The sequence below is a fragment of the Dromiciops gliroides genome, chromosome 3, assembly GCF_019393635.1.
Source record: "Dromiciops gliroides isolate mDroGli1 chromosome 3, mDroGli1.pri, whole genome shotgun sequence".
In the NCBI taxonomy this organism is placed as follows: domain Eukaryota; kingdom Metazoa; phylum Chordata; class Mammalia; order Microbiotheria; family Microbiotheriidae; genus Dromiciops; species Dromiciops gliroides.
In genome coordinates, this window is record NC_057863.1 from 81,339,893 (window position 1) to 81,362,388 (window position 22,496).

General features: G+C 36.6%; 1 protein-coding gene across 2 annotated transcripts in view; it reads left to right on the top strand.

The window, feature by feature from the left end:
* The window catches only part of PLEKHM3 (pleckstrin homology domain containing M3), a 245,302-nt gene that overhangs the window by 86,730 nt on the left and 136,076 nt on the right, over positions 1-22,496 (top strand). For both annotated transcript variants that reach the window (XM_043997007.1, XM_043997008.1), the window contains one exon: positions 7,277-7,422. In XM_043997007.1, the coding sequence (XP_043852942.1) occupies positions 7,277-7,422 (146 nt within the window). The remainder of the gene's footprint in view (positions 1-7,276; positions 7,423-22,496) is intronic.

Consider the following 22,496-nt stretch of genomic DNA (forward strand, 5'->3'; position numbering starts at 1 on the left):
CAAGGACCAAGATCCCCAGGGACAGCTCTGTTACTTTTTTGGAAAACTGGACTAATTTATGTTGCAGGGGAATGGTGGGAGACAGGGAGAGGCAGCACACTGGCAGATCCTGTCACAGTGATTATAAAATTATTTATAAAAATGAAATTCCTAGCAAACATCATTTTGACGATTCCTACTACATCACATGGAGCAAAGGAATTAAAGTGGGAGGTCAAGAAATAATGTGTTATTTTTTGGTTGTGGCTGGAACATAGAGTTTGTAGAGAGGGGTGGTTTAAGATAAAGCCAAGAAGGTGGTATTTGAGGGTAAAGAACCTTGAATGCCTAGCCAAGAAGTTTGAACTTTACCTGATAGACAATATGGAACCAATGAATGATTTTGAATAGGAAAGTGATATGACCAGATTTTTTTTTTTTTGGTGTGAGACAATGGGGGTTAAGTGACTTGCCCAGGGTCACACAGCTAGTGTCAAGTGTCTGAGGCTAGATTTGAACTCAGGTGTTCCTGAATCCAGGGCCAGTATTTTATCCACTGCTCCACCTAGCTGCCCTAATATGACCAGATTTATACATATGGAAGATAAGTCTGGCAGCAGCATGAAAAATGGATTGAAGAAATATGAGAGGTTAGATCTGTGATAGGTTAGTAAATAATCCTGGAAGAGAATGATGAGAGCTTTTACAAGGGTAGTAGCATGGAAAAAGAGAGGTTGGGAGAAAGAGATTGTGAGGGTAGAATTGGGAGGACCATATAAGTGATCAGATGTGAGTGGTGAGGCATGTCACAGACAATATCAAAGTTTCAAACATGAAAGACTAGTTAAAGGAAGTATGAGAGGAATCCAGAAAAGGTAAAGTCTGAAAAGGAAAGCAATTTTCTTAAGAAGTTTAGTAATCCTATAACCAAAGCTTCAGGCACTGACTTTCTTACCTCCAGGTAGGTCCCTGCACAGGACAAACACAATGTCAGATACCACATCGATTGCCAAGGGGACAGTGCCTAGGAATAAGACTTCTGACATCAGTCTTAATCATTGACTCTGTATGAAGAAGGGAATCTTCTGGCTCTGTCATTCCCAATCATTTTGGGAATGAAGTAGAAGAATTGGAATTGAATATGAATTCAGTCAAATACCTGGAGAAATAATCTCATAGATTACTTAGAGACACAGATGCCCAACCCAGCTTCTCCTCTGTAATAATAGGACCCTTGAGGGTGGGAACCCTAGTCAAATGGTACTCCCTATACATACTCATTGCATGACTAGCAAATTCTTCCCTCTTCCTCTTCCACTAAGCCACATGATTCGTCACTAGCTGTCTAGGTAAAAACCTCTTTCCCTGCTACCACTCCCTGCTTTCATCCACATCTACTTCAGTCCTACTCCTCCTAAGTCTCTGTTCTGTTCCACCTCCCCTTTCCATTGTGTCATCTATAATTCCTATTCTTTTATTTAACAGACATAAGATCTTAGACCTTTTCCATTCCTTCCATCTTCTTGCACACTAAAATCCAAATCCCTGGGAAGGAAAACACTCCAGGCTTAAGGAGTGTGTTGGGTGGAAGGGAAAGAGGGAGAGCTTGTACAAAGTCACAGAGGTGGTACATTGAATATTGTATGTAAGGAACAGTAAGAAGTTACCTTCTCCAGGCCTCAGGTTCCTTGTCTGTCACATGAGATAGTTATACTAGATGATGTCTGAGAATCCTTCTATCTGTAACTCTAAGTGAGCACTTTTCAAATCCAACCAGTTTTCCCTTTCATGGCCCTTGACAGACTCTCCCTCACATTATTTATTTCAAGGGGTGGGTAGGCAATAATGAGGCTTCAACATCTCAGTCCTTTTTCACACAACAGTATCCAGGTGGCATGGTATATAGCACACTAGACCTGGGATCAGGGAGCAGTTCAAATTCAGTCTCAGTCTGGACAAGTCACATTACCTGTTTGTCTCAGTTTCCTCACTTGTAAAATGGGGGTGAAAATAATTGTACCTATTTCTCAGAGTTGTGAGAATCAGATGAGATATACTAAGCATAGTGCCTGGCACAGAATTGGTCCTATATTAAGGCTAGCTATTATTAATGTTGTCATAATTGTTTTCATTTCTTCTGAGCAAATGAGAACTACCACTCCTCTCCCTTCTTCTTTATGTCCCCTTTACCTGATTTATTTATTTATTTTTAATGCTGTTGCCTTCTGCGTGGCTTAGAATTGGAGAAAAGAAGGGGGAAGAGGCAACATTAGTATGGTATGCAGGTCACACTGTTCTTCCAGTAGTGGAGATGGCTTTGTGCCAGGCATACTTGCTGACCACTTCTCCCTTAGGCCACGTTGCATGTCAGCCGAGCAGAGTGATGGGTTCCGTCTAGCTGTGGAATAGCGTAGCTAGGTGCCTCACACAAAAACCCTTTCATTTTACTAGGCTTTAGCTGGCTGAGCTAACCAGCTACACTCTCGTTAGCAGAATAACTGGTATCACATTGGAGGCTTGTGATGTCAGGTGTAGAGTGATCAACCTAAACAAAGGCCTAACCAACAAATTCCTTTAGTTGCCTTTAGTGATAGAACATTAGGAAGTGGAATGTACCAGCAGCACTAACTTGAATTTTGGTTAAATGAATATATTTGTTTTCAAGAGTATATCTGAGAGGCCCCTGAGCTCTTCAGAGTATGTTTGTTAGAGGCTTGAAGTGGGGTGGGAAGCTATTTTTTAAAAGGCCATCAATACATTCTCTTCTGAGGGAGTTTTTTGTTCTTATGAATTGAATGCATTCTCAGAAAAGTTTTTAAATGAGGTTGTGAAGAATGTATTAGCTTTGATCCAGTGTAAAAACTGTTTCCCACTACAAAATGTGCTTCATTTTATAAACACTGTAAAAAGTCTTCTCTCTGATTGAAAGTGCATAAAGATATAACTTGTAGCTAAATTGTAATTAATTAATTACATTTACTATGGAAATTTGTTTTTCTTCTCATGATGAAATGAAAGATGTCAGGTTTGATGCTTCCCCAAATGTTGTTAGGGCAGTCATTATTAAAAATACATAGCATTTTTTATTCTAAGCTAAAAACCTCATTAAGGCTAGGGAACATCCCAAATTTTAATTTAAACTTTAGACAGAATTGTTCTAGACACTAGCACTTGGTTTGCTATTAAAACAAAAAGAGGAAATCTTGTAGTTCATTTAAGAAATGCTTATTTATTTTAGACATGTACTATATTCAATCAAATAAATCTACATTAAGCCTACAACTAATTTCTAATCTTTCTATCCTTTCTTTCTCTCCTCCCCGCCCCCCTCCAGTGGAAAGTGTGGGAAATAAACAAGATGTATAGTTACCCACTAAGCGTTTATTAAAATCCTGATTCCCTGTCAGGCACTGTGCAAAGAACCGAGGATATAAAGAAATGAAAAGACATTGTCCCTGCCCTTGAGGAGGTCACATTCTAGTGGGGAAGGCAACATATAAATAACTATGAATATGTAAAATATATAATGATGAGATGGAGGGTAATCTGTGCAGGAGGCCCGAACAGTGGGGAGACCCAATCAGGAAAAGTCTCTTCCAGAGGGTGGGATTTGAGCTAGGAAACCAGGGGAGCTAAGAGACAGAAGTGAGAAGAGAGAACATTCCAGGAATGAGAGACAGTCAGGGCCAAGGCATGGAGTCAGGATATGTAATGTGGTGTGTGAGGAACTGCTAGGAGTCTATGTGGCTGCCCTGTAGAGCTCATGGATGAGAATAAGGTACTACAAGAATGGAAAGGAAGGTTTCATCACAGAAAAGTTGTGAGGGATTTGGACACCAAGCCGAGGATTATATTCGATCATGAAAGTAATAAGAAGTCACTACATTTTTTTTTAGTGGAAAGACAGAGAAGATTGGGGGTAGGGAGGGGTGGAGATGATGACATGGTCAGACCTACTCTTCAAGAAAATCCCTATGAAAGCTGAGTGGAGAATGAGTTGAAATGGAGAAAAAACTTGAAACAGGGAGATCAATTAAAAGGTTATTGCAATGGTCTAGGCAAGAAGTGATAAGGACCTATATTAGTCATAGCTATGTGAGTAGAGAAGAGGGATCCTATAAGAGAGATACTGTGAAGGGAGAAACACTGTTTTGCTACAGATTGAATATGTGCAATGAGAACAAGTGAGGAGCAAAGGATGATACCAAGGTTACAAGCCTGGTTGACTAGAAGGATGGTGGTACCCCCAATAATATTAGAAAAAATGGTAAGAGAGAAAGGTTTAAGGGAAAGAATGATTTCTATTTTGAACATGTTGAGTTTGAAGTGCCTATAGTACATTCCATTTGAGATATCCAAAAGGCAATGGATGATGTAGGACTGTGTCGCAGAAAAAAAAAAATAGGGCTGGATATGTAGATCTGGGATCATTTGCATAGAGATATAATTGAACCCAATGATGAGAGATTAGACAGTGAGAGATACCAGACAATGCTAAAACTATTTGGATTTATATATAGGGTCCTTAATTTATTCTGAGCCAGCAGTATGATTCCCAAGATAGACTGTGAACAATATCAAAAATTTTTTTCTCTGAAATGATCCATGGTAGATATAACTAGCTGTAAATAGGGCTCAGATAGCTCCTGCAAACAGGGAACTCCATGGAAAGGGCTCCTCTTTCACAGAAATCTACTTCTTTTGTAATTAATAAAGGACAGGAAACTTTGATAATGTTTTTCTTGGATGTCCAGAATTTAATTTTAGGTCATTGATTATGAGGAATTTTGAGCAATCCAACATAAATGCACAGCTCTTGTTTACAGTCTTGAGGTGGTTTTATAAAGGGTTGGGTACAGTAGCATGTCTAGCACTATTACTGAAATCCTGGAGTTCATTTTAACTCTACAGTTCTAAGACTGGTGTCATCCCAAGAGTGAAGGTTACACCTGGTGTCAAAAGCATCTTTGTGTTTTTTTAAAATAGACTTTAATAATAACTTTTGTATGATAGCTTATTCCAAGTGCCAAATAAGTACAGACAGTAAAAGGCTACACATAGGATCACACCAACACAAATGCCCTTTAAGGTTATGTATAACTTATTTGGCAGTCAGAGAGAACACACTGATTTCAGGAATTATAGTCCCAGAACTGGAAGGGATCTTAGTTGCCTTCCAGTCTAATTCAGGCCATGTTAGGTATTCTAAGGGATAGAGATAAGGAGGGAGGGTAGCCCAGGCATAGGGCAAAAACCCGAGAGACAGGAGATGAAATGTTATGTGTGAATCACAGCAAGTAGTCCTGCTTGATTAGACCATAGAGTATGCAGAGAATTATGGGTAACATATCTGGAAAATGATGATGGAGCCATATGGTGAAGGAATTTTAAATGCAAGAGAAGTTTATATTTGATAGAGAAAATAGGGGGAGCAACAGCTGCTTCCTGAGAAGAGTTGTGACATGGTCATACCTGTGCTTTAGAAATATCACTTAAGGTGCTCTATGGAGCTCTATGGAGTATGGATTGGATAAAAGCAAGGCTATAGGAAAAAAGATCAATAATAACAATCATTTAGACCAGTTAGCAGGATAAGGTAGCAATCCAGCAAAGAAGTGATGAGAACCTGAACTACAGTGGTAGCCTTGTATGTGGAGAGAATGGGATGCATGTTAAATGTATCTTTTCTTCTCCAGGCTAAACAGTTTGTTTAACTAATTCTCATATGTCAATCTTTACCCCCACATCTCCGATCAGTTGCCAAATCTGGTCATTTCTATATCCATAAAATCTCCCATCTGACCCTTTCTCTCCACTCACAGTTACTTTCATCTCCTCCTGCCTGGACGTCAAGCTTCTCTTCCAATCCATCTAACACATCGTGGCTAAAGTAATTTTCCTAAAGTGCCCATCTTACTATGTTACTTCTCTAGCTCAAGAAGCTCAAAGAGTGGTCTCTATTTCTTTCACAATCAAATATAAACTCCCTGCTTAATTTTAAAGACCTGTCACCATGGCTGAACAAGCTGTGGCATGTGATTGGGATGGAATACTCTTCTGCTTTTATAAGAAATGATGAGCAAGAGACTCTCAGAAAAACCTGGGAAAACATATATGAACTGATTCAAAGTGAAATGAGCAGAACTGGGAAGAGATCATTATACACTGTAACAGCAGTATTATAACAATCATCAATTGTAAAAGACTTAGTTACTCTGATCAAGACAGTTATCTAAGACAAATCCAAAGGACTCATGATGAAAAATGCTATCCAGAGAGAAAACTGATGAACTCAGTGCAAATTGAAGTAAAATTTTTTCACTTTATTTTTCTTGCTTTTTTAAAAAACATGGCTAATGTGGAAATGTTTTGTATGACTTCACTTGTATAATTGATATCATACTGCCTGCTTTCTCAGTGGGTGGCGGAGAGGCTGAAGAGGGTAGAGAATTTGGAACTCAAACTTTTTTTTTCAAAGAACATTGAAAATAAATAATTCAATTGAAGAGTAAAGGATATATAAACCCATCACCACCTGGCTCCAACCTTATTACATATTATTGACCTTCATGCTCTCTTTGGTCCAGGCTTTTCTTGTTCCTGATACACAATTGCCCTATCTCCATGCCTTTATATTGGGCACATGCCCCATGTCCAGCATGTACTCCCTCCTACCTTCCCTAATGTGTTATTTACTTTAAAATTCTGTTGATGTTTAATTTTTTACATGAAGTCTTTCTGAATTCCCCAGCTACTAGTTCCCCATTTCCACCCTGAAGAAATTGCTTTGTATTTTTTTTAGTCTATTTCCTATATACTTATAGACGTACATGCTTTCTCTCCTGATAGAATATAAGCACCTTGAGGTAGGGTCTGCTTCATTCTTGTTTTCATAGATGCTTCATCATGATATGGATTAAATGAGGCAGGGTTCTTTTTTGGCATTATTCTCATTGACAGACAGTAACAGAGTGAGTCCCTCATTGCTAAATGTATGAAATAGAAGGACCCCTGAAATCAAAGTGCTTCATGAATTTCTTCAACTCTCACTTTTCTTGGGCATTCAGAAATGTCAGGCTAGCTCTGTTGCTTGTGAAATTATCTGACATCATTTTACAGATGAAGAAAGCATGATCCTGAACAGTTAAGTGACTTGTTCAAAATGACATAGCTAGTAAGTAGCTAGGATTTGAATTGAGGTCTTTCTACTACACCATGCGGCTCCAATTTCTGAGATATTGTAATGATGGTAGCGATAAACATACAATGTTTCCTTCTTTTTTGTTTCCTCCAACAGGCTGTCAGCGATCCATAGGCCTGTCCAATGGAAAAGCCAAGGTGTGCAGTTATAGTGGATGGTATTACTGCAGTAGCTGTCATGTGGATGATCATTTTCTTATCCCAGCACGGATAGTTCACAACTGGGATATTTCAAAATATAAGGTAGTTGCTAAAATTGAAAATGTCTTATAGCACATTGGATACTTGTACAATGCAAAATGGATAATAATAATGTAACATAAATTTAAGTAAGCCCAATTCAATATTCATTCACAATCTATAGAATCTTTTCTGATGTTTTCTAAAAATCGATTCCTAGTTTTTTTCTATAGCCAGACTTCTGATGTGTTGTTTTATGTACTTAATTTGCTCACAAAAATTATATCTGCATCTTATTATTTTCATTCATAAAGTCTTGCAATTAATTGCAAATGTCAAAAGAGAATGCTGATAGAGTTCTTTTTTATTAGATTTTAGCATCTCCAACATCATAGAACTAAAAAGAGTAAAAATGAGATAATTCCATATGTGTGAACATGCCAGTAATCTTTAAAAGAAAGCCCCTGTATAAATCCAAGGTGTTTTTATATCTTAAAAGGGACTCTTTTTGAAATCCAACTGGTCGATTCATTTAGATTCTTATAAACCTTGATCACAATCACCATCAGTGAACATTTTGCAAGGATGGGTGAGTGGGGGAACAAAAAGATATACAATATTTGAAAGTTGAGAAAAGAAATTAACTCATTTGAGTATCAGAAATAAACTCCTATAGCTGATAAGAGGCTTTAGAACAAAGTATTTTCTCTTGATCTTTCTTTCTTCCATTTAGCCTAAAAGAATTCTATTGTAGGCCTGGCCATGTATTTCCATCTCTCAGTTTCACAGGATTGACCATTTCCTTACTTCCTTGTTAGCTTCTTCTGTATGGGTAGGCTGGGAAAAGAGATGGAATCCTGCATTTGGTTGTGAAGCTCACTATCCAGGAGTCAGACAGTATTCCCTGGCATTTCAAACTGTGTTTATGTATTTTGTGACAAAAGAGGTCCTGGTTGATGTGAACCAATTAATGTTTCATTTTTAATATGGTGGCATTCTACTATTCCTTAAAGCTCAGACTTCTTTTAAACAGCTATGTAGTATATATGTTTGAGGGCAGCTAGGTGGATCATTAGGTAGCACACTGGGCCTAGAGTCAGGAAGACCTGAGTTCAAATCTGGCCTCAGACATTTACTAATTGTGTGACCCTGGGCAAGTCACTTAACCTTTATTTGCCTTAATCTACTGGAAAAGGAAATGCAAATCCTTTCCAAGAAAACCTCATGGACAGTGTGATCCATAGGGTCATGAAGAATCAGACACCAATGAAAAACAACAATACTACAGGTTTGAACAGGCAAGAGTACAAAGAGTAAGGCCATAGGAAGCATGTAGAACTACCCTGGAGGCCTTACTCAATTTACCAATCCTTTTCAAGTGCACACTAAGGAGCTGACCTGGGCTTTGGGGGTAGGAAGATAAAAAACAACATAGACTCTGTCCTCAATAATCTTACAGCTTTGCTAGAGAAATGTATATAAAACAGCAGGAGAGAAACATTCAAGATGTAGGACTAGAACCCCAAAGTGACAACTGAAAGAGGAAGGAAAAAAAGGTCTCATGGAGGAGCCAGGAACCGTAAACACCCCCGTAGCCCCACAGGGCATCACTGGTTTACAGCAGTTTTGTAGATAATATACCCAACAATGGCCTGCAGGCATCAAGAAAAGGTGAAATCATATTCAATTGACTCATTTAAGAAGGCAAGAAATTCTATCATGTATTTAATGAATCCTTGCAAAAGTCATATAGTTTTTAAACTAACAAGATTTTTAAATTCATATATGGCATTACATTTCCCCCAGTGCTCAGAAAAACTCATGAAATTCAGGGCAGTATTTTGAATAGTGTTCCACGTGATTTAAGGACTAACAAAGTTTTGAAATCCGGGAGGTATTTGGTTCCAGAAAGCTGTTGTTCAAACATTGCATCTTTCTCAAAAGTCAGCAAGCATTTATTAAGCACCATGTGCCAGGCATTATGCTAAACTAAAACCAAAAGTGTTTAAATAAATGCTATCTTCCATATTTTCTTCACCTAATTGTAATTATGGAAGAAGACTTTTTTAGGTCGGTAGATAGATAGATAGATAGATAGATAGATAGATAGATAGATAGATAGATAGATAGATAGAATCATTAGCATAAATTTAAATTATTAACCACCACCACCCCCAAGCAGTTTTCTACACAGGAACCTACTCACTGTTACCTTATTCAAATGCATGCTTTTCTCTATCAAATATCCCCCTCATGACCAGTTTTGAAGAGAAAATACAGGTTAGTCTTTCTTCCACTCCCATCCTTTGTCAGCACCGGCAAGCAGTTACTCTACAGGCTTGGGTAGAGCTGTTGAAATTAATGATACATTTGCATAAAGTTAAAGGTTAAGTACTGGGGCAGCTAGGTGGCACAGTGGATAGAGCACCAGCCCTGAAATCAGGAGGACCTGAGTTCAAATTCGGCCTCAGACACTTAACACTTACTAGCTGTGTGACCCTGGGCAAATCACTTAACCCCAATTACCTCACAAAAAAAAGGTAAAGTACTAAAATCAGAAATCTGTATAAGACTTCATAGTAAATAATTATGTTTAGATTTTACCACTTTAGCCAGAAAGATCATTTTTATTCACATATGATGCCTAGCTAGACTGGCTGCTTCCAGAATGAGTCTACTGATGGTGGTATCTTATAGCAATATTGCATGTTGATAATGAGCTAGGTCCAAAATTGAGGAGAGCCAGGAGAAAAAGAGGGTAGATTGCATTTGGGGTGTTTTGTAGTGTTTTTTACTGAGCCTCTCCTCTACAAAAACCTGTTTCATTGTTGAGAGGAGACCAACAAAGATGGAACCATGAGAAGAAACCATTTAGCCCAGCCCTCTCCTGCAAGTACTCCAGCAAAGATCAAGGAAGAACACCAGACCAAATAATGGTCCAGAAATCCAAGGAGAGACCAGAGTGAATCATGTTTCTAGCCCATGTCAGCGTAAGAAGATAGCCAGAGGCTCATGAAAACAGCCATAGGCCTGTGAAAACTGGGGAGGGAATCTAACCAGGGATGCCAAACAGAGCCTTCCAGCAAGGGACTGGAGTGAGGCTGTGCACTAGCACAAGGATCAGGCAGGGTTATGGATCTGGCATGAATGGTTTCTGAAGCTGCATATTGCAAAGATCATGAACAGGAGCCAGTCAGTAGCTTTGTCCTCAGACCCCATTCCCCAGCTTGGAAAAATCTGGCATGAACTGAGGGAACTATCTGAAGGAGGAAGAGGAGAAGAAAAAGAAGAAACAACAGTTGCATGGTTTTGACTCAGGACTGGGGTTATAGATTCAGTCATTTAGGCCATTAACAGGCATTTACTTAAGCACCAAACATTGTGATAAGTTCTGGGGTTACGAAGAAAGGCAAAAACTAAAAAACAAAAAAACCCATCCCCAGTGGCTTACAAAGCACAGACCAGGAAGGCAAAAATCAGACTTTGCCCCAGATCAGATCACTTAAATGTGCTAAAAGTTTTCTGATCCCTGGATTGAGTCACTCTTGAAATCATCAAAGAACAACACACTCAATATTGAGAGAAAGCAGCAGCAGGATCCTAGAGAATAAAGGTCAGGACCAAACAAGGTCCTGAAATTTCTTCCAGAAGAACTCAGAGCCTGCCCTAACACATAGTTCCAATGTTGTAAATAAAGCTAGAAGAATGAGTAAACAAATAAACAAACAAAAGGATACCTATACTAAAAAAAAAAAAACATTATGGAGTCAGGGATGTCCAAGATGCAAACCTAGAAGACAATAAGGCTACAACATCTACAAGCAGTACCTAAAAGAAAAACAAAAACCACACAGTTTGGCTGCAAGGTCAACTAGAATTCCTGGAAGAAATAAAGCAAGAATTTTTAAACATCTCATGATAAGTGAAATTAGCTTTCTTTTTCTTTTTTTTTTTTTTGCATTATTTTTGTTTGGGTTTTTGGGCAGGACAATGAGGGTTAAGTGACTTGCCCAGGATCTCACAGCTAGTAAGTGTCAAGTGTCTGAGGCCAGATTTGAACTCAGGTCCTCCTGAATCCAGGGCCAGTGCTCTATCCACTGCACCACCTAGCTGCCCCCCGAAATTAGCTTTCTTGAGGAAAGAATTGGAAAAAACGAAAGCACTAAAAGAATGACTTGGAAGGAGATTTAACAGCTTATTACAAAAGGAACAAAACTTTGCTAAGTAACAAACTCCCTGAAAATTAGAATGGACCAAACAGAAGTTACTCTATGAGAGAAGAAGCAATATTAAAACAAAGTCAAAAGAGTTCAAAAAGTAGAAAAGAATATAAACCACGTCACATTTAAAAAAAATCTGACCTATGAAATAGATCAAAGAGAAAAAAAATTTAGAATCATTGGGATACCTGAAAAGATGTGACCCAAAAGAAGATCCTGGATACTATGTTTCAAGAAATAGTAAATGAAAACTGACCAGACCTAAAAGAACCAGAGGGTAAAGTAAAAACAGAACTTAATGATCACCTACTGAAATAAACCTCCAAATGAATGCTTGTCAAAAATTCAAAGCTTTCAGGTTAAAGAAAAAATACTATTAAGAATAGAGAAAGAATTCAAGTACCAATGAGCCACAGTTAGGATTGCACAATATTTGTCATCTACCACTTTAAAGAAAAGGAAAGCTTGGAATAAGATATTCTAAAAAGCAAAAGATATAGGCATACAACCGAGGACAACTTACTCATCAAAACCGAAAATAATCCTTTGGGAGGAAAATGGATCTTTAATGAAATGGGAGACTTGCAAACATACCTGATTGGGGGTGGGGGGAACCACAGTTCCTGAATAGAAAATTTTAAATGCAAATAGAGGAATTAAAAGAAATATAAGAAGGTAAATACAATATATGTGAGCATTTGACAAAGGCAATGCAAGAATGGAGGATTTATATTCTAATAGGAGGAAAATATGTCCCCTCAGAACCCTAATATCATAAAGGATCATAGATAGAGTTAAATGAGACAAAGTGCCTAAAAGTAATTTTCTTATCTTTTGATGCTCTATAAAGCAAAAGGGAGGAGGAAAGAAATACAAGAGAGAAGAAAAAGGGAAGAAGAAAAGGGAATTTATCTCACCAAAATTTGGGTTTAGAAGTGGAAGACTGGAGAGCAGCTAGGTGGCGCAGTGGATGAAGCACTGGCCTTGGATTCAGGAGGACCTGAGTTCAAATCCAGCTTCAGACACTTGACACTTACTAGTTGCCTTACTAGTTGTGTGACCCTGGGCAAGTCACTTAACCCTCATTGCCCTGCAAAACAAAAACAACAACAACAACAAAAAAAAAAAAGAAAGAAAGAAAGAAGTAGAAGACTGGGGCAGCTAGGTGGCACAGTGGATAAAGCACTGGCCTTGGATTCAGGAGGACCTGAGTTTAAATTTGACCTCAGACACTTGACACTTACTAGCTGTGTGACCCTGAGCAAGTCGCTTCACCCTCATTGCCCTGCAATGAAGGAAGCAAGGAAGGAAGGAAGAAGGAGTTGGATGTTTGGGTATCATTTGAACTTTCACTTTCATCTAAACTGGTCAAAAGACAGCAAAATACACAGTCATATATAAATATTTTCTTAATAGAAATACTTTTAACTCAATAGGAAAACAGCAAGAAGGCAGGAGAGGGGAAAAGCAGAAGTAAGATGAAGGGTAGACTCAGGGAAGGATTACTCATAAGGAAACAAACTCCAGCCTTTGAAGGCAGATCATAAAGGGAGTTTAAATGAAAATAAAGAAAGGATAAGAACCTGTAATTGGTATCTGGTTAAAGGGAAGTGAAGAAGGGCAGGAGAGTAGAGGTAGAATATAATCACTAGTGCTATGCATACTCCTAACCCATCACGTTCTTCTTTGTAAAGAGAAGAGGGGGGAAAGAGGGGAGGAAATGTACATGAATAGAGTGTTGGGTGGAATGTAAAATTAACGATAATAACTGTGAAGAAGATAAGATGTACTCACCCATAAGACAGAAGAGTATAGCAGAATGGATTAGAAAGCTGATACCAGGAGCGGAGCCATGATGGCAGAGGAAAGGCAGTAACCTCTCAGAGCTCCCTACACAATCACTCCAAAAACCTCCAAAAGAAAGCAGATTCCAACAATGTATTCTTTTTCAAGAAACAAACTTGATACATGAAAATTCACAGGATTAAAATAAGGGGCTGAAACAATTTATTATGCATCAGCAGAACTAAAAAAAAAAAAAAGGAGGGGTCGTAATCATGAACTCACGAAAGGTAAAAGCAGAAATAGACTTGATTGAATTGGAAATCAAAGGAATGTCCATCACTTGGGGAATAGCTAAACAAGCTGTGGTATATGATGGTGATGGAATATTATTATGTTATAAGAAATGACAAGCAGGATGACTTCAGAAAGGCCTGGAAAGATTTGTATAAAATGATGTATAGTGAAGAGAGCAGAACCAAGAGAACATTGTGCACAGAGACGGCAATATTGTTTGATGAAGAACTGTGAAAGACTTAACTATTCTCAACAATACATTGATCCAAGACAATCCCAAAGGACTATTGATAAAACATACTATCCAGGGGCAGCTAGATGGCGCAGTGGATAGAGCACCAGCCCTGGAGTCAGGAGTACCTGAGTTCAAATCCGGCCTCAGACACTTAACACTTACTAGCTGTGTGACCCTGGGCAAGTCACTTAACCCCAATTGCCTCACTAAAAAAATTAAAAACAAAAAACAAACAAACAAAAAAAACACATACTATCCACCTCCAAAGAAAGAATTGATATTGATAGGACGCAGACTGAAGCATGCTATTTTTCACTTTCTTTAATTTTTTTATTTTAAGTTTTCTTATACAAAATAACTGATATGGTAATGTTTTACATAATCATACATATGCATATATAATATATAATATACATATGCAGCCAGGTGGCGCAGTAGATAAAGCACCGGCCCTGGATTCAGGAGGACCTGAGTTCAAATCCAGCCTCAGACACTTGGCACTTAATAGCTGTGTGACCCTGGGCAAGTCACTTAACCCTCATTGCCCCACAAAAAAACAAACAAAAAAAATAGACTTAATTAAAAGAGATAAATAGGGAAATTACATTATCTTTAAAGGCACTACAAAAAATGAATTAATATAAGTACTTAACTTGGATGTACCAAATGACATAACATTTAAATCCTTCAAAGGAGAAGTTATATCACTTAGACATAAAAGGTCACATCATAAACAAATTAAAGGAGCAAAGAAGACATTGCTTTTCAGATCTATTGAGTGGGTAAGAGTTCATAACCAAAAAAGGGATAGAGAGGATTTCAAAATATAAAAGACAGTTTTTATACATGAAATTTAAACCTTTTGCACAAACAAAACCAATTCAGTTAAAATTAAGAGAAAAACAGTTAGCTGGGGAGATCTTTGTAGTAAATTTCACTGATAAAGATTTCATTTCCAAGATATACAAAAAACATTCAAATTTATAAGAATAAGAGCAATTCTTCTATCAATAAATGATCAAAGCCTATAAAGACAGTTTCAAAGCTGTCACCAACCAAATGAAAAATGCTCCAAAACACTAATAGAGAAATGCAAAGTAAATCAGTTCTGCCGTTCTACCTCATACCCATCAAATTGGCAAAGCTGACCAAAAAAAAGAAAATTACATGTTTGAAAAACTATGGGAAAACAGGCACATTAATGCATTATTGATGAAGCTGTAAATTAGTACAAACATTCTGGAAAGCAATTTGGAACTAAGCCTGAAAAAGTTACCAAACTCTTCATACCCTTTGCCTTAGTGGTATCAATTCTAGGCCTATACTGCAAATAATAGAGAAAAGTTAAAGAAAGGGGGGAAAGACCCATTTATAGAAAAATATGTATTGCTGCTCTTTTGTGGCAAGAACTGGAAACTAAGTGGATGCCCATCAATTAAGGAATGGCTGAGCAAAAAATGGTACATGTAGGTAATGGAATACTGTTATCCTGTATGATGTTTTGAAATGGACAATTTCAGAGAACTCAGTAAGGCTTATATGAAATGATAGAGAATAACATGAGCAGAACAAAAAGATCAATTTATTCCATAATAACAGTATTATAAATTTTGAAAGTCTTAACTTTAATCAATGTAATGTTCAATCATGATTCCGGAGGACCAGTGATGAATCATGCTATTTTTCCTCTAAGAGAGGATGGAATCAATGCAAAATGAGTCATATTTTTGGACGTGGCTAGCGTGGGAATTTGTTTTATTTGACTATGCATATTTCATACAAGGGCTCCATTATTAATTTTTCAATTTAGGGAGAAGGGAGATGGAAGGGAGAAAATAAATGCTTGTTAATTGAAAAAAAAGGTTTTTCCTATCTCATCATCAATATCCTTTCATTCATGTGTTAATTAAAAATAATGAATCATAGTGGTTTTTTTTCTCATTTATATGTAAACAAAAATTTGACATTCATTTTTAAAAATGTTGAATTCCAAATTCTGTCCCTTTCTCCCTCCATTCCCCCCTCCTTGCAAAGGCAAGCAGTCTGATATAGAATATGCATGTGTAGTCATGCAAAACATTTCCATATTAATCATGTTGCAAAAGAAAACCCAGACCAAAAAACAAGAATAGAGAAAGTTTAACAAGTTTAAAATCTACATTCAGACTCCATTTCTTTCTCCTAGAGGTGAATAGCATTTTTCATCATAAATTCTTCAGAACTGGTTAGGACCCATTGTATTGCTAAGAATAACTTAGTCATTCACAGTTGATCATCATACAATATTGCTATTACTGTGTACAGTGTTCTGGTTCTGAGAGCTCACTTCACTTTGTATCCACTCATATCAGTTCCCAGCTTTTTCTGAAAGTATACTATTTGTTATTTCTCTTTTTTTTTTTAGTTTTTTTTGCCTATTTGTTATTTCTTACAGCACAATTATATTCCATCATAAACATATACCACAACTTGTTCATCCACTGCCCAATTGATGGGCTTCCCCATCAAATTGCTTTCTAGTTTTCCCAGTAAGTTTTGTCAAATAGTGAATTCTTGTCTCCAAAAGTTGGATCTTTGGGTTTGGCAAACACTAGATTATGATGGTCATCTACTAATGTGTATTGTGTTCCTAATCTATGACACTAATCCACTAATCTATTTCTTAGCCAGTACCAGATTGTTTTGGTGATTACCACTTTGTAACATAGTTTGAGATCTGATACTGCTAAGCTACCTTTTTTTCACATTTTTTTCATTGATCCCATTGCAATTCTTGACCTTTTGTTCTTCCAGATGAATTTTGTTAATTTTTTTCTAGTTCCATAAAATAATTCTTTTGTGACTTGATTGATAGGTCACTGAATAAATAAATTTAGGCAGAGCTGTCATTTTTATAATATTGGTTCAGCCTACCCATGAGCAATTAATATTTCTCCAATTGTTTAGATCTGACTTTATTTATGTGAAAAGGGTTTTGTAATTGTGTTCATATAGTTATTGGGTTCGTCTTGGCAGGTAGAAGTCCTAAGTATTTTATATTGTCTGTAGTTATTTTAAATGGAATTTCTCCTATCACTTCTTGCTGGATTTTGTTGATAATAAATAGAAATACTGACAATGTCAGTTTACTTTATATTTTATAACTGCTGAAATTAATTATTTCAACTAGTTTTTTAGTTCATTCTCCAAAGAGTGATAGTTTTGTTTCCTGATCGCCTATTCTAATTTCTTCAATTTCTTTTTCTTATCTTATTGCTATAGGTAGCATTTCTAGAACAATATTGAATAATAGTGGTGATAATGGATATCCTTGTTTCACCCTTGATTTTATTGGAAAGGCTTCTAGTTTTTCCCCATTACAGATAATGCTTACTGATAGTTTTAAGTATATGCTACTTTTCATTTTAAGGAAAGCTATAGGAATGTGTGTTGTATTTTGTCAAAAGCTTTTTCTGCATGTGTTAAGATAATTATATTGTTTTTTATTGATGTGATCAATTATGCTTAGAATTTTCCTAATATTGAATAAGCCTGCTTTTCTTGCATAATAGTATATTATCTTTGTGGCATATTGCCATAATCTCTTTGCATATATTTTATTGAACTTTTTTGCATGAGTATTCATTAAGGAAATTTCCCTGGTTTTGTTCTTCCTGGTTTTTGTATCAACACTATATTTGTGTTATGAAAGAAATTTAGCAAGATTCCTTCCTTGACTATTTTTCCAAATAGTTTATATAGTATTAGAATTAATTGTTCTTTAAATTTTTGGTAGAATTCAGTTGTGAATCCATCTGGTCTTGGAAATTTTTTTCTTAGGGAACTCATTTATGGCTTGTTCAATTTCTTTTTCTAAGATAGAGTTATTTAAGTATTCTGTTTCCTTTTCTGTTAATCTGGGAAATTTATATTTTTAAAATATTCATCCATTTCACTTTGATTGTCAGATTTATTGACATATAATTGGGCCAAATAGCTCCTAATAATTGCTTTAATTGCATCTTCATTGTTGGTGAATTCACTCTTCATTTTTTGATACTGGTAATTTGGTTTTCTTTCTTTTTTTTAAATAAAATTAACCAATGGTTTATTTTAGGGAGAGGAAAAATGGGAGGGAGAAAATAAATGCTTTTTAGTTGAAAAAAAAGTTAGGAAAAACTATCTCATCACCAATATTCTTTCTCTTTTATTGATGTAAGCATTCAAAGATAGAAATTTTCCCCTAAATACTGCTTTGCCTGCATCCCATAAATTTTTGGCATGTTGTCTCGACATTCTCTTTAATTATTGTTTTTATGATTTGTTCTTCAACCCACTCATTCTTTAGTATTAGATAATTTCATTTCCAGTTAATTTTATCTATGTTTCCACAGCTTTTTATTTAACATAATTTTCAATTCAGTATGGTCTGTAAAGGATGCATGTAATATTTCTGCTTTTCTGCATTTGGTTGTAAGGTTTTTAAAGCCTTAATACAATGTTCAGTTTTTTTGAAGGTACCATGTATAGCTGAGAAAAAGGTATGTTCCTTTCTATTCTCATTCAGTTTTTTTTCCAGAGGTCTATGATATCTAACTTTTAAAAATTTCTATTCATCTCCTTAACTTTTTTCTTGCTTATTTTATGGCTAGATTTATCTCATTCTGAGAGGGGAAAGTTGAGGTTTCCCCTCTCCGCAGTATAGTTTTACTTTCCATTTCCTCCTATAACCCATTTAACTTTTAAAAATGTGTGTGCTGTGCTCTTTGATGCATATATATATATAAATATATATATATATTTAGTGTTGATGTTACTTCATTTTCTGTGGTACCTTTTATCAAAATGTCATTTCCTTGCTCCTCTCTTTTAATTGTTTATTTTTGCTTTTGCTTTGTCTGAGTTCATGATTGCTACCCCCTTTTTTTAACTTAGTTGAAACAGATTCTGCTTAAGCCTCTTACCTTTATGTGTGTCTCTCTCTGTTTCAATTGTGTTTCTTATAAACAATATTATTGGATTCTTGTTCTTAATCCATTCTGCTATCATCTTCCTTTTTATGGGTGTTTATACCATTCACATTCACAGTTATGATGATTTAATTGTGTATTTCCATCCTATTTTCCCCTTTTTATCCTTCTCTCCCTTTTTTTTTTTTGTTGTTGTTGTTGTTGTTATTTTTTGCAGGACAATTGGAGGTTAAGTGACTTGCCCAGGGTCACACAGCTAGTAAGTGTCAAGTGTCTGAGGCTGGATTTGAACTCAGTTACTCCTGAATCCAGGGCCGGTGCTTTATCCACTGCGCCATCTAGCTGCCCCCTCCTTCTCTCCCTTTTACCCTGTTCTTCCAAAGTCTATTTTGCTTTTGACTACAACTTCCTTAATATGCACTCCCTTCTATCACCTCCCTCCCTTCTTTTGTACCCTTCCCCTACTACTTCCCTGTAGATTAAGATATATTTCTATAGCCAACCGATTGTATTATTTGATGCTCACAACAACCCTGTAATTCGTGGTGGGTGCTGTTATTATCCACATTTTACAGTTGAGGAAACTGAAGCAAACAGAGGTGAAGAGACTTACCTAGGGTTACATAGATAATAAGTGTCTGAGGTTAGATTTGAACTCAGATCTTCCTGGCCCACCTATTTAACCACTGTAACACCTAGATAGCTACCTCACAGTTTCCACTGCTTCACCTCAGAGGAAAGAATGTCAAAGATGCTTTGGTATTTTGTTTTCTGAATGCCTTCTATACATTTCAAGCACAAGGCATTTGCTTACCTTATTTCATTCCTGATACCCACCTACCTGCATAACCACCCAAGCATGCCCCCTCCAGTCCATTCTAGGGCTTCACATTTTTATCTAATACAGAGATTTTTCTTTTAATGCTTGATTAAGTGAAATTTGACTCAAAAAGTAATGGGCACCAGGAGACCCTTGATTCTCCCAAGGTCTCTTGAAAAGGATGGTAGAGTTGTCAGTTGTCTTATGTAAAATCCTTTCTTGAGTGAGTTGTTAATAGTGAAGAGTTTTTATATAAAATCATATTCTTGAAGGTAATAAATGAAATAAATTTTTGTACTTCTAAAAAAATAATGAGCAGGTAAAAAAAAATAGAACGATTAAATGGACTTTGGCAAAGTATGGTACATGAGGAAAATTACCTTTGTCAAAGTATTTCTAAGTTGTTTAAGAAAGCCAGTAAGACCTTTTTTTTTAAAAGCAAGTAAGATCTTAAAGGACAGGTATGAAGCTAGTTGATTTCATTTTGATCATCTCTCATTGGCGTTAGGTATATCTTTTCCATTTATTCCTTTCATTGCTCCCCCACAAAAATTCTAACTTAATGCTACTAACTGTGAAGATCAATTTAGTTAGATGCAAGTTCCCAGACCAAATATCTTTGTAACAGATCTGTTTGCAGCTTTGCTTTCCTTAATAGCAAGTACGTGACTACCTACATATCCATTTCAAATATTGAATTAATAGCTCAGCAGGAACAGAAAGAAATATCTTATCTTCCTAAGGGTTTCCTCTTTTGACCTCCTACAGTATTTTTTCCTAGTTATTTTAAAAGCAATGCTTTTATCTATTTTGCAGGGTCCACAATTCAAATTGGATTGAACTTCTGGCTTATGAGATAGGTAATTGTGGTGACTTTAAAGCCATTTTCCTAAGGAACATATTCTCCTCAGAGCATTTCCTTGCTCCCTAAGTCATTCAAATATTATATAATATAGAAGTAGTAGAAAATTGTTCAGACTTGATCTACCTGTCTCCAGCAGCTACCCCCGGGCCCCAAATAGTTCTTTTAGTCATAAACCCTGTGCTCCATTACCTATTCTTCATATATTCTGTTGTTGTTGTTGTTGTTTTTGCAGGGCAATGAGGGTTAAGTGACTTGCCCAGGGTCACACCAGCTAGTAAGTGTCAAGTGTCTAAGGCTGGATTTGAACTGAGGTTCCCCTAAATCCAGGGCCGGTGATTTATCCACTGCACCACCTAGCTGCCCCTCATATACCTTCTCATGTTATGTGAAGCATATCATATCACTGAATCTTTTTTTTTTTTAAGCAATTGGGGTTAAATGACTTGCCCAGGGTCACACAGCTAGTAAGTGTCAAGTGTCTGAGGCCAGATTTGAACTAAGATCCTCCTGACTCCAGGGCTGGTGCTCTATTCACTTCGCCATCTAGCTGCCCCAATATCATTGAATCTTAATGGGAATTTGTTGTAGGTATTGTTATCCCTGTTTTGCTAATGGAGTAACCCTTGGCAAAATGGCTTGATTAGTGATCTCCCTAATTCCCATTCAAGGTCTTTAAGAGGCTATAATACTTATTTTTTAATGCAGCAAAATATTGCTGTTTGAATACTTTAATAAACTTTTGGTTAATATAAGTTTGGGCAAAGGATAGTTTCCTGGGGGAGAAAATCTATTATAACTAAGTCTTAGGGGAAGAAAGTGGGGGTGGTAATATGAAAAGATAGTGTCAAAGAGATAAGCTTACATGGATTCTTCTTTGTCTAGTTGCAAGCCAACACAGACTGGGGGAAACATGAAGTTCTAGAGGAATTTGGGGGAGAGGAGAAAGGGCTCCCAGGTCTGAGCAGATACCCAGACCCAAAAGACTACTCAGGTTAGCCAGTGAATTTATCATGCTCCAAGCTGCCTGGGTTTGCTTTGAGCTCTTTAAAAATCAATAAATATAGGAGAAGGTATTTGGGGAGTGTGGGTCCCAGACAAATCGGAACAATAGTCAAATTGATCTTTTTTATGGGAACACTTCTTATATGTGTTGTTCAGGCCAGGAGCATTGTGCTCATTTGTTAAGGCCTGTTTCTTCTCAATCCTAATTAGTTTAACAGTAGTCTGACCTTGATTATAGTCAGCCAAGTTTGTATGCTCTGTACAGGAAGAAGTTAAATAGAAGGATTTTAACAATTTTCAAAGATTTCTTTTTCTTGTTGAGTTACATCTTCCCTATACACTTAAACTAAATATGTTAACATGGCCTTTTGTTCCTATATGTTTTTCATTCTGACGTCAGCTTTACAAAACAATAAATCTTTTTTTTTTTTGCCACAGAAATTCACAAAACTTAACCACTAATGTTGGACATGGAAGCAGGAAGACCCAGGTTCAAATTCCCAATTATTAAGCACCTGAGGTACTTAGTACCTCAGGTGCTTAATAACTATGTGACTGAGCAAAGCACTTAAACTTTCTATGCCTCAGTTTTCTAATCTGTAAAATGTACTTGATGAACTCTTAAGGTCTTTTCCAGCTCTATATCTATAATCCTGTGAAAGTATTGTTCTCCATCAGTGAAAGAGAATATTCACACCAGTAAAATCAGAGTTTTTTAACCGTGTGTGTGTGTGTGTGTGTGTGTGTGTGTGTGTGTGTGTATCCTGGACCCCTTTGACTGATGAAACTCATGGATTTAAAGCTGTTGAGTGCATCAAATAAAACACATAGGATTACAAAGGAAACTACTTGTATTAAATACAATTATCAAAATGTTTTTTAAAAGTTCATAGATACCAAGTTAAGAACCCCAAAATTAAAGTTTACCCTATTCATATAAATAAAAAATAATACTTTCCATAGAGTT